General features: G+C 40.5%; 1 protein-coding gene across 7 annotated transcripts; it reads left to right on the forward strand.

The window, feature by feature from the left end:
- The first annotated feature begins 1,174 nt into the window (after positions 1-1,174).
- prdm2a (PR domain containing 2, with ZNF domain a) lies at positions 1,175-9,993 on the forward strand. Of its 7 annotated transcripts, none has more exons than XM_051425930.1 (4): positions 1,175-1,297; positions 2,828-2,898; positions 3,441-7,747; positions 7,946-9,993. In XM_051425930.1, exon 3 carries the CDS (start codon positions 3,510-3,512, stop codon positions 7,713-7,715), a length of 4,206 nt encoding a protein of 1,401 aa, XP_051281890.1. In that variant the 5' UTR covers positions 1,175-1,297; positions 2,828-2,898; positions 3,441-3,509; the 3' UTR covers positions 7,716-7,747; positions 7,946-9,993. The 7 variants fall into 7 exon arrangements, with proteins under 7 accessions (XP_051281890.1, XP_051281889.1, XP_051281892.1 ...); XM_051425929.1 differs by having other exon boundaries at positions 1,182-1,335; XM_051425932.1 differs by having other exon boundaries at positions 1,183-1,335; positions 2,831-2,898.
- Positions 9,994-12,999: the final 3,006 nt, after the last annotated feature.

A 12,999-nucleotide genomic window follows, 5' to 3' on the forward strand; every position in this document is an offset into this window, starting at 1 on the left:
TGCCATGTGAAACTAGGGGGTAGCTTTCCATTAGTGTAGGTGTGAGCTTTATATGAGCCAGTGCCTTGTGATTCAATTGACAATTGTTGCGGGAACACAGAGAGCTGGTCGGGGGAAGAGAGCACATATTCATGCCCATCATACATCTTCAGCTTGTCAGCTTGGTTTGGCTCCTGTTCACTCAACAGCTGTGAAACAGACATGACAATGGGAATTCAGTATATTTACATATGGCCTGGCTATCACATCAGAATAAGAATAGCCAATGAACTAACATGAGTGGAATCAAATAAACAGTTCATATGTAGATTAAAATAAAACAGTATGGTGTTTTAAGTAGCTTTTTTTTGCAGACAAGTATACACTAATGTGTTGATCTGGTCTGTTTATATAAAAACATACTACAGTATGTTACAATTGGTAATAGTAACACTATTAATATAGTAAGTTGTAAACATTACACATTTTAAAATGTTCATACTATGCAAACAGAGAAATATATCGTTGACGTAAATAATCATAGTTATAGTATAATCAATCCACAGAAGTGCACTGAAGCTAGTACAAACTTCTTTATCTTTTCTTTATTTCATTGCGCCCTCTGCAGGTCAAATCAATACACTGCAAGGATAGAGTTTTCAGAAATAAAATGATATGGCTGTGTTTTTATAAAGTTGAAGAATTTAAATTTAAATACATTTTGTGTGAATTTGTCAAATCACTTGACTGATTAAAACTAATAATTCAAATGCATGTAGGTTTGTTTATTTGAAAATGAAAATGTAGGCTTATTCTTGAGAATATTGTAGAAAATGACTGAACTACCAAAACTCCAAACTAAACGTGTTGACACGTAGCCTGTAGGTAAAGATACCTGGTTTATAATGGTTCGGCTTTTTCCCTTTCATTTTACATAACCCAAAATTCATTATTCCTCAAACTAGTGAGCTGCAGAAAGCTTGCTAATATAATCGATAAATATCTGCAATATCTTAACATACGGCATAATATTTGTATGAAACAAGTTGTACAGGCCATAATAATGCAATAATGTGTTTATGTTTTCATTTTAGTCTAAAGTGACAGCTGCCTTTTGCTCCAAGTTTTTCTTTTCTCAGCGCTTTAACAAGCCTGATGCTGATTGGTCCAAATTTGACATCCACATTCTGTGACCAATCAGAACGCCGGAACCTTGATAGTACATCAGGGAAGAAAACACACACACAACTGTGTTACAACCTGCACAGGAGGAATATTTCAAACCGTTCCACGGCAGTTTGTTTCACTGCTAACAGAAGTATGTACGGAAACTGTAACGTGCGGTTGTCTATAACGGTCAGTGTTCGTAACGGTCGTGTCGAACATTCTATCCTAAATATAGCCAGGGCTTGCGAGCTAGCAGTGCAAGCTAGCAGTACATTGTTAATGCTTTAATGACGATAACAGCTGATTTATTTCACTTGCTAAGTGAAACATTGTCTCAGGACGTTGGCGGTGATAAGGATTTAATTTGCGAGCAGCTTCCTCGTATCTGGAGGACAGCGGTAGGGCTGTTTTAGATGAGCCAGTTGACCTTTGAGTGGACGAGCTAGCAGCCTCTGTAGCAAAACAGTGAAGTGACGACGTGTTGTGTGACCAGCTAGCAATGGTGCAAGGACGGGGGAGCGTCATCAGACCAGGTGAAGCAGATGCGCGTGAACGCACCCCAAAAGCTAGTCCGAGTTGTAATGATATCAGTAAAATAGATGAGTATTTCTGTTTAAAGTCTATTTTATTGGTGATTGGTGTCAAATAGGTAAGCCTGTTGCAGTGCAAATGGATGGAAATTGAAGTTGGATTTTACGAAACTGGCTCAAATAATTCAGTATGTAGGCCCTTGAATGGTGTTGGAACAATTTTCGGTTTTGCTTATGTGATATTGTGACTGGTTGAGTTTTATTTGCGCAACAGTAACTCACTACGGGATTGCCTTAAGACAATGTAAAGATAACGTATATACACAGAAGCTATAAGGTCTTTGTTTACATTTCCTCTCGTGTCTGCAGCTGCTGGTAAAGGAATAATTACTCTGAATCCATAAAACAAACAAACAAAAAAAGACATGTGCTTAACGAGCAAAATGTTTAAAAAAACAAATACACGAAGTAACACTTGAGTAAAAACAGATTTGGATGCCATAAGTGCTCATGCAGTCGTGAGGAGCAGGTGGAAGAGCTCGGAAAATCTGGCACACATGATGAGCCTGCCATTTTGTCCACCAAGCAGTAGATGAATGTCAAAATGCACCAAACTTAATCTTGTTGCTTTCTTTTCTTAGGTAGGTAGCTATGAATACATTGATCATGATTGAGGTGTGTGTGTGGTAGTTGTCTGGTGTGACTGTGTGCAATGTTTAGTGCAGTAAGGTGGTGTAAGGTAACCGTACCAGGATAAATAAGGTAGCTGTTAATCATGGGGACAGATTAGCTGTATTTTGGGACTGTACTCACTGCAGGCAACTTGTAATTAAAAAGAAAACACTTCCTGTAGAGAACATTGAGTGTTGCAAAGTGTGGGTCCCTATGCTGAGTTGGTTGGTTCATTATGTAACCTTGATATGCTTGAGGGACATTAGCATAAGTTAACAAGACAGGCCTAAGGCTTATTCAGCAGCCAAATGACAAAGAGAAAGTACACTGTGCTAAATGTCTCCCACACCACAGCTGTTCACTCTGATCAGTTTGTGCCTCTTATCATTCACTGGTTTGACCGTGTCATGCTATATGAGGGAACTAGGTTCATAGTTGTAGTTTTTTTTTAAAATGTGTGCTTTGTGGTTTTCTTGCAGCAGAAAGAAAAGCCTGTGAGTTCATCTGTCCAACAAAACACGCCTTGTACTCTGCACTGACCATTAAAATGGTAAGATGGTGTGATAACAATTTTTCTTTTATGTTGACTTACTGTTTTTTTTATTTTAAATGCTTATCATATGTAGGGCCCTTATGGTTGTATTTATGTGGCTAGTAATATATTATAGATGAGGAACGGCCTGCTACACAGTTATGCTAAGGGCTGATGTAATATGTCCATCATGAAGGGTTTGGACAGTATCATTATTATCAACATGTCTACAAATTCGTGAGATGAAAAATGAATTGTAATATCAAGGTGCCAAGACATCCGTTTCACTTCACAAAAGGAAATATGCATTGTTTTTCACAGTTTGTACCCTACCTCAAATTATTATATAAATTGATAAAGAAAATATGGTTTGTAGATTTTTGTCTGAGAAAAGTCATTCTTTGTGTCCAGTCTTTATTGATTTGTATTATAGTGTCAAGTATGAATGATGAGACTACACAAGGATGTTCTAAGTTAATCTAATTCAATCGTTAAAAGGCACTTCAGCTATATTATGTGTTGTGTGCTAAGTGACATTGTCTTCTTTATCTATTCAATAGGTGTGACAACTGTCAAAAGTCCTGTGTGATAAACATCCTGCAGAGAACGGGATACAACCTCCACAGAAGATGGAGGACTCTCCTCACTTGTACATCTCTGAATTTGGAGACAATGAGGATATGGAGGAGGGGGAGGATGAGGACATTTATGAAGAAGAAACTAACATGGAACCTGACGTGATTAAGTCACTGTACCCAGAGCTTCATAAACACCCCAATCAGGATACCGAGAGAGACTGGAACTCTTTTCCCTGCCAGCACTGTGAGAGACATTTTACCAGCAAACAAGGCTTGGAACGACACATGCATATCCACTCTTTGGCGAACAGCGAGACACACGCATACAAAAGCAATAAGACCGACATGTCTTTTAGTTCAAATCTGGGTCAGTCGCAGCATGAGAAGATGAAGCCTCTGGATTCAGAGGGCTCAGTCATGCAGCTTCATACTTCATCGCCCACTAGCTCTAATACTCTCATTTTGTCGGCTGGAGACCACACAGCTCAGCCAGACCAACAGGGAGCATCAGATGGCCATCATGGTTGCAAGTACTGTGAAAAGATATTCACTACACATACCAACAAGCGTCGGCATGAGCGCAGGATCCACGAGCAGCACCTGCAACTCACACATGTAGAAAATTCCCAGATGCCCCAGGAGGAAAATCCTCAGAGGATACCCAGTGAAATATCTCAACACAAAACAGAGGTTGGTGACAGTACAGCACCTGCAGCTCTTCCGGAGAATGAGGGGCAACACGCAGAACAATTCATGTTAGATGTCTCTAGCAATATTTCAGAGAATCTCAGCTTTTACATCGATGGAAAGATAGTGTCAACAAGTACAGTCAGCAGCTGTGAAGCAGCCGAGGTTCATTCAGGGTCTTCGACTTTAATTAGACTGGATTCCTTGATTCTAGACCCCACCCAGATCAGCCAGGTTTTAAATACAGACTCAGTTACAGGCAAAGAGATTCCTGGACAACCTTTAGCCAAGAGAAGAACTGCGACACCACCTCTTTTGCCACAAATTAAAACTGAACTGGAGTCTGAGGTGGTTGTGTCTTCATCCTCATCGTCACTTGCATCTTCTTTAATGGAGAATCTACTTCCTCAGAATACAGAGTCTACCATTGTGCAGAAGGAAAGAACAGTGTTTCTGTCACCGAAGCTTAAGCAGCTCCTGGAGAAGCAGGATGGCCTTAAACCTACACTTGCCCTCATCGCAGATGGTCAGAAGCCTTGTTCACCCGTCTCTCTCTCTGTCCTGCCTGCTGGAACAGGGAGGTTTAAAAGAAGGACTGGATCTCCACCAAGCTCCCCGCAGCAAAACCCAACATCTAATGAGGAAACACAAACACTAGATACAGCAGATTGTGATGATGTGAACACAGGACAGATGGAGACTCAGCATAACTCCTCGCCTGTGCACCAAACAGCCAATGAGAAGGATGACACAACTCCATCTGGAGAGGATGCAGCAGTAAAACCTATCATGACAGAGAGCTGGCCCCCCATGACCGGCGGTAATTCCTGTAACCAGCAACCACTGGATCTCTCGAATACAGTCAAAAGAAATGAAGATGTAGCTTTTGGTAATGCTGTGCTGGATCTGAGTTTGCAAAAAAAGATCCTAGGTGAATCTGAGCTGACATTAAACTTAGTTTCACAAGCAGTTTTGAAAGAAGGAAAATCAAATACATGCACGGTGGAGAACGCCTTAATGAATATTGGAGAGCAAAATCTAAGCCTCAGTAATCCTGAGACCTCTTTAATCACCGACTTCACCATAGTTACAGGTCCAGATATAATTACCCCAGTGGAACCTGTTGCAGAAGGACTTGTTTATGGACTTGCCCTACCCCCCAGTTCTCTGGCTCCATCATCGGCATCCCTTACCCCTGTTGCCTTGCAGCCAGCTTCACCATGCACTATAGCATTTGCTTCCCCAGCCTCACACGCCATGCTCCCCACTACTCCTTCATTAATCACAGTTTTGGCTCCATCGCCTATGTCTAACCCTTCAAGCCGGCCAATCCAGGTATTGGCCCCAAACATATCTCCTGAGCCCTTGGTAATCTGCACAGAAAATGCATTAAATTCTTCAGAGTGCGATTTAACTACTGCATTTGCCACTACAAATTCTGCAAACCTCGTCACTCTCTCCCAATCTCTTGACCCGACTCTAAACATACCTGGCCACGTGTTTCTCACTGATCAAATATCTCTCAACCCACCTATGATGGAGTCCACTCCTGTGTCAGAAGTGCCATTCACACCCACTGTAACTTTAAATGATTCTCTCATCAACTCTTACAACATTACCAGCAACACAGTGTTGATAGAGTGCACAATAGCTCTCGAAGCCCCGGGGAGTGTAGTCCCTGCTGCAATAACCTTACAAGAAAACACAGCTGAGCCTCCAGCACCTTCACAGATGGTTGTTAATCACATAGAACAGCAGCAGATTGTATCGGTGCCCAACCCTCAAACTGTGGACCCCACTGTTTTTGTGTCCTCCATTGCAGAGTCAGTAACTCTGTCCAGCACCACCTCAGTGATCTCTGATTGTCCTGCTGTGGCTGAATCAAGTCCTGATCCAGAGCCTGCTGTTGACGCAGAGGCACCAAGCATAAAAGAGGAGGAAGCTGCTGACAGTACTGATTCCATGCCAGAAATCCCATCTAAAACCTCACCTTCATCTGAGAAGGCTGAAGAGGACAAATCCTCAAACGTCACACCAAGTGATGCACAACAACAGACTTTCACCAAAAATTTCATCTGCAATGTGTGTGATAAGCTTTTCCATTCAATGAAAGAACTAGGTGACCATGTAGGCGACCATGCTGATGAGTGGCCCTACAAATGTGAGTTCTGCCTACAGCTCTTTGGCAAACCCTCCGCTTTGCTTGACCATAGATCAAGCCTCCACGGTGTCGGCAAGACTTACGTTTGCAGTGCATGTACAAAAGAATTTGTCTACCTTTGCAACCTGAAGCAGCATCAGGAAGAATTGCATCCCGGCCAGCAATGCACATACACAGAAGAAGAAAAGGGAAAATTGAGACCTCAGAACTACAACAACTCAACAAAGGTAAATACAGAGGCTTCGGTGCCCGATGCTCCAGAGGAACCTGAGAAACTAGTGAAAAAGGAAGAAGGTGAAGTTGATGTGGCTGCTGAAGAACTGTTTACAACAATAAAAATCATGGCTTCAGATGGAAGCAAAATCAAAGGACCTGATGTTCGTCTTGGCATTAATCAACATTATCCCAGTTTTAAGCCCCCACCATTTCCTTACCATAACAGATCACCCGCTGGATCAGTGGCTTCAGCCACAAACTTCACCACCCACAACATCCCACAAACCTTTAGTACGGCTATTCGGTGCACTAAGTGTGGGAAAAGCTTTGATAACATGCCAGAGCTACACAAGCATATCCTGGCTTGTGCGAATGCCAGTGATAAAAGGCGATACACACCCAAAAAGAATCCCATCCCACTACGCCATTTTGCAAAAACTCAAAATGGAGTTCTGTCTACCACCAATTCTACTAATGGACTAAATGCTTCGAACAGACCTAGCCAGTCAAACAGGTCCAAACCTAACCAAGAATCACCAGTAAAGGTGAAGTTCAAGGTACTGAAGAAAAGGAAGAAGAAGTTGGTTCAAAGGATCATGCCACAGAGGAACAAGTCAATCCCTTCAAATAAAATTTCACCTGCACAAGTAGATGCGCAGCAGGAGATCTTTGTCTGCCCACACTGCAGCAGGGAGTTCACAATGCGTCGCAGCAGAACCAAACACATGGCAGTCTGCCCCAAGAAACCTAAAGAGGTGAAGAAAAGAAAAGAGGGAGGAATCTCTGTGACAAAGGAAAATGATGGACACCTGCACCGAGGGGTTGAAGAGAAACAACAAGCCTCTCCTCAGCATAAAACGAGACTGCAGACTTCTGGCCCTGCTAAGAGGCCCGCCATCCTCCCAGTGCAAACAGTCTTTTCAAACAAAAGAAGTAAAATAATTATAAAAGAGAGCATGCAGCCAAAACAAGAGGCACCCACTCTGAATGAACCTACCATTGTTCGCACGTTCAATCCCTCCATGCGTCAGTACAGCAGAGTGCAGCATAGCGTCAAAGGGATCCCCATCAAAATCACCATAGTGAAACCACAACAGACTGCATCACAGAAGGATGAGCGGCCTCCCACCCAGAGCCGAGAGGAAGCATCCGGAGCCGTTACCAGCAGCTCCAAGCAGAGTCCTACAGCTTGAAGAGTACCCAGCAGCCCACCGGGGATCACCAGGTAGTTTAAGTGCATTTAAGTTCATTGGTAAAATGATGATGATGATGAGTGTTTTATTATAAATAAATTATGCACAGCTAATTAGATCTGAACACTGCTATGTTCTGAAAAATAACTAATGTTAAACCTAAACAGATGATTATAAGCAACCTAACATCCATATCTTTCTCAACATATGCTCGGTTTTGTTGTTTTCAGGACCCTGCTGTGTGGAACATACTTGTGTCATACTGATACTGAAGGGAGACGACTGAATCACACTGTAAAGCCCATGAACTCATAGATTGCATCACACTGTACGATAAACGACTGAACCGAGGATGGATAAAACAGACGACTTAAGATACTGCAGTGAGTGGATGTGCTTAACTGAGTATTTTGAATGCTTTTGTAGTAGCTTGAAGTTTTGTAAATTTCTCCTCCATTTGGTAAACTTTCTGTCAACTGCTTGGATTTGCACTTTGAAGTTAATCTGACTGCTACATGTCACAAATTGGAAAGGAAGTGGGAGGAATTGAGCAGGGAGGCTGCTCTCATTTCATACTTGGTGGGTTATTTAGAGAGGATGGCAGGTGGCAATCATTTTCAGCATGCATTTGCACTTTTCCTTATCTGTTGTCTGTGGCCTTTTTTGGTTTAAACTCTTACTGCATGCTGTGAGCTCGTACAACAGCGACATTCATTTCGGATGGATTATGTTGATGCAGTTAGGCCTTAAACACTGAATCTGATGTTGCTCTGTTGGTCTGATTGACAATAACCAGTGTAATTACATGGAAGACACATTAAGATAGCTTCTAAACGCAAGATTACAGAATCATAGAAAAGTAACACTCTATAGTATAGTATAATTTACAAATTATTAAGGGTCTCAGCACTGTTGATCACCTTTAGGGAATTCAGTGTTTTCATTATTGGTGTGAATGTAACATTGGTAGATTTAATGCTACAGCCTTTTGCGAATCCAAATTGTATATAACCTGGTTGCCCCGGTTTCTATGTATTTGTATGAAGGTTTTGAGAATGATATTTATGTGCCATCAAATGTATATAACTGAATGTGGCATAAAGATAATGAAGAATAAACATAGTTTGGTGTCCCACATATGGAATTTATTTTGGTGGCCCATGCAAATAGATTGATTTGTTTGCTTATTCAATAGGAGCTGCAGTTTAAAGTTCAGATTGAAAAGAACAAATTTATGTGCTGTCACATTTGTTTTTTTTTATTTTCTTACCCCCCTGTGCAGCCTAATCTCATATGTTGGATTTTTTGGAAGTTATAGACCACCACAAACAAGTTTTCAACTTTTGGGAGTGCGAGTTTGAAACAGAAGTACTATGTAATGTTCTGTATAACTTGGATGCATCATTGCCACTTTAACAGTAATAAGAGTTCACTTCTAAACAGCATTGACAGAGCTAGTTCCAGTGCGTGGCCATACTGAAGTTCTCCTGAAATCCTGAAACATTTACAGTAGTCCAGTTGGCTTGTAGGTTTTATTTTGCACCTGTTTCACAAAATGCTTGTTGGAAATATGATTTTGTGTGTTTTTCCCACCAAGAAGTACAGTCTGTTTAGATCTTTGTCATCTGTATCATACAGGCACTTCGTCATTGCTGTATAAGCAGTAGTATAACAGTTGTCAACAGTTTATTGTGTGAAGTGTGTATAATGAATTCAAACATATATAAATCTCAAAACAGAAATGTAAGTTTAATTACAGGGTATTTTTTGCTGGAACCCTGTAATGACATAAAAATGTTTGATTTAAATGTTGATAAGCTACTAGTTTGGTTACCTAGTGCTATACAGGGTAGTTATTTTATGATGATTGAAATGAGTTATATTAATTTGGGCAAATTAAAACTTGACAGTGTCCTGTATCAGAGAGAGAGAGAGAGAGAGAGAGAGTAAGTAAGTAATAGTACCTCTATTTTACATTTTTGCCTTCTCATCCATCACTGGTAATATTTCCCTTCATTGAGACAGACGGCAATGTGTTTGATGTACAGGACCGTTTGGGAGACTGTTATTTAACTGTGAAAAGTGCGTGTAGCATTTCAAAGTGTAAATTGTCATGTATATTTATAATAACTTAAAATCATGTTATCAATCTCTGAACAGTTCCTCTATATGATTTGCACTAAAGGTTTTTCAAGCGAGTATTCAAAATAAATGGAGAATGTTAAGGTTATAATGTGAAGTTTGTGTGAAACTTTCTTTAATAAACCAATCAAACTAATCACATTGTTGTTGGTAAATTCTTTATGTAGAAGTCAGTGGATTTCATGTTGGGAAATTATACCATAATATCAGCTATTATTTTTTATAACTTGTGTTAACAGATTTTGACAAGACTTGCACAAATCCACTGCTGTATGTTCCTTACCAGAAAGTAGTAAAATGTCCAGGTGGTGGCACACTTGACTTACTTTAAGCACTGTAGCAGGGGATTCAATAGAGAGGGGATTTGGTAATACCACTACATCTCTTCTGCACTCCCACATTCTGTTTGAAAAATCCATTTACAGTGACACTCCACCACCAGTATTTTAACATTTAGAAACTGAATGCCAAAGGTATCCAGATTGTGACCTGTTTTCTTAGAAAGTAGTGAATGATTTTGTGGAGTAGATATTAATTGTTAACACTTTTAATCTACATATTTAGAATCTACAACAAAATAATATAAATATTGCAGCTGACTGAAGAGACAATCCAAAAGTGAGGAGCTGCAACAATTATGTGTTCAATGAGCTATTTCATTGCTTTTTAAAAACATTAAAGTACAAAACTGATTCTCTTTGTAATGCGTTCCCTGACATTTGCAACTGTAAATTAGTTAACATTAACCAAGCTCTCATTTGTGCCTCTCATAATTTAACATTAACCATTGTTTTGTAATCACACCCTGGGGCTAAATTGAGAAATTTACATAAAAAGTGATGAAAATAAACAGTAAATGTATGTGCACTCGCCTTTGCTGAAAGAAAGTTTCCGTACATTTCAGGCAGCTCATATCTCTTTTCAACAAACTTAGTGCAGTGCCTTAGGAAAGAGCAACAGTCTGTCTTTATAAAACAAGAGGTCAAACCAAGAACCCTCTTGTGAGGCAACAGCAACCCACCATTCCTCTCAAGAAAAATGATCTGCACAAGCACAGTTTTGTGGAGTTATGTCTAATTGGCAAAGTTATTTATGGGTGCAGGCACAGGTGCACTGGGACTGAACATGATAATGTGTCCTCTCTGGTACAGTTCATTCACTGTACAGAGTCCTGATTAACCCCTAATGACCCCCCACCTTCCACCCTCTGCACAATGTGTCCCCCTTTGCTGGAACAATGCCATTTATCTTAGTTTGTGGCAATTTGATTAAATACAACTTTGTTAGGAATTCAGCATGTGAGCATGATATTACCAAAAATAATAAAGCTCTTAAAGCTTTTTTGATTTGCTCATAATTTTACAGATCTTTGGAGAAGAATGCATATTACCCTGGCCAGGCACAAATAAATTCCTACCACACAAAAAAAACTACCACAAATAAATTCCACACTTATTTCAAACACTGTCCTAGATAATGTAAAATAATATAAAATAGAACTTTGAGAATGTCGGGGTGTGGGCACTGACCTTAATCCTACATGGGTGTGACAGTGAACAGCTAAATTATCCATATCACATTAAAGAAAATGTATATTTACCTTTTGCATTAGAGAGTTCACACTTATGTCCTTCCCACCTCCTACCCTCTTCTATAAAAGACAAATGAAAGACGCAGTTATAATTAGAGCGAGAGCTGCAGATGGTAGGGGTTGAGGAAGAGTGAGGGGAGTAGGCAGAACAGACGCTATGGGAGAGGAGAAGCTGGAAGAAGTGTTACAGGAAAAGTAAGGGGGTGAGTTAAGGGAGGTGCAATAGGAGTAAGTAGTTGAGCATCCTGGGGGAACAACTAGAGGAGGAGGCAGGGGATGAGTTGGAGGATATGCTAAGAGAAAATCTAGAGGGGAAAGCTAGAAGAAGAGCTACATGCTACAGCCAGTGGAGAAACTAATGGAGCTAGTGGATTATGAGCTACCTAGAGGCTAGGTAGTACAGGAAGAACTGGAGCATGAGGGAGGGAAAACACTGGAGGAGGCTCTAAAGGGGAAGCAAGAGGGAGATCTTGGGGGTCCAAGGTCAGACACAGATGTGGAGCCACTGAGGGAGGTCGGTGCAGGGATCCTATGGAGGATGAGTTGTGGGCTGCTGGACTGGTCCAGGTTTGGACAGAGGACAGTTGTTCATGTCTAGCGTTGGTTCATCTGAAGGTAAAAACCGATGCAGCCTTCAGACCGCTGGTCCAAATCATATTAACATTAACATATAAGTATCAGTACTACAAGGCAGTTGTACGCCATTAAAAATAAATATCATGCATTGAATTATACATCAGCAAAAGTTCAGTAGACGTTTGCATGTCTTCCACATTCACATCTTTATGAGTGCAGGAGTCCTTACATATGAACAAGATTTACTTTATTAATCCCTAAATGGGGAAATAACTTTTTACACAACACACACATGCTGTAATGTTTTTATACACACATAGACCTGAAATACAATCTCATGGACATGTAAATGTGGAAAGATGGCAGAGTGATGGCTGTCAGTCACGTAGCAGTTAGGGTTTAGGTGCTTTGCTCAAGGGCCGTGCTGGTCTTGAGCCAGTGATCCTCCAGTTCCCAAGCCACAGACTGAGCTACTGCCACCCAAATATAATGTATAACAACATGGACACTGTTATTTTATGTATCTTGTTTTGTATACTGATAAATATCAGCACCGATAAGGCAGCTCGCTGCTGCTTACCGTGTGTATTGGTCAGGGCATGATGACATAAAACTGATTTTTTAAACAATATTTTGTGTAAAATATCCCTTTAGTTTGAAACCAAACTCCTCTCGAGGGCCATTCCCATGGAGGAAACGGGACTCAGTACCATATAGGCTGCTTTACATGCTAGAAAACGAGTTAGCCTCCATGTGCCTCTAAATGGTAAAATAGTTTTTATCATTTTTATTACACAGGTGTAGTAGTTATAGTTTAAATTTGAGTCATGTAAAAAAATTTGAATTTCAACCAGGGAATGAAACTGTTACCATAAATGCACAACCTACGAAGTAGCACAGTTTGTTGGAAAAAGTAGAAAGGCACTAAGTTTTTGTGAGAAGCTGTAAATTGAAAATAATCTGCCAGAAGGGAAC

Source organism: Dicentrarchus labrax, unplaced genomic scaffold (assembly GCF_905237075.1).
Source record: "Dicentrarchus labrax unplaced genomic scaffold, dlabrax2021, whole genome shotgun sequence".
NCBI lineage: Eukaryota > Metazoa > Chordata > Actinopteri > Moronidae > Dicentrarchus > Dicentrarchus labrax.

Coding starts and splice junctions, on each gene's coding strand:
- prdm2a (XM_051425930.1), top strand. CDS start 3,510: ATGGAGGACTCTCCTCACTTGTACATCTCTGAATTTGGAGACAATGAG.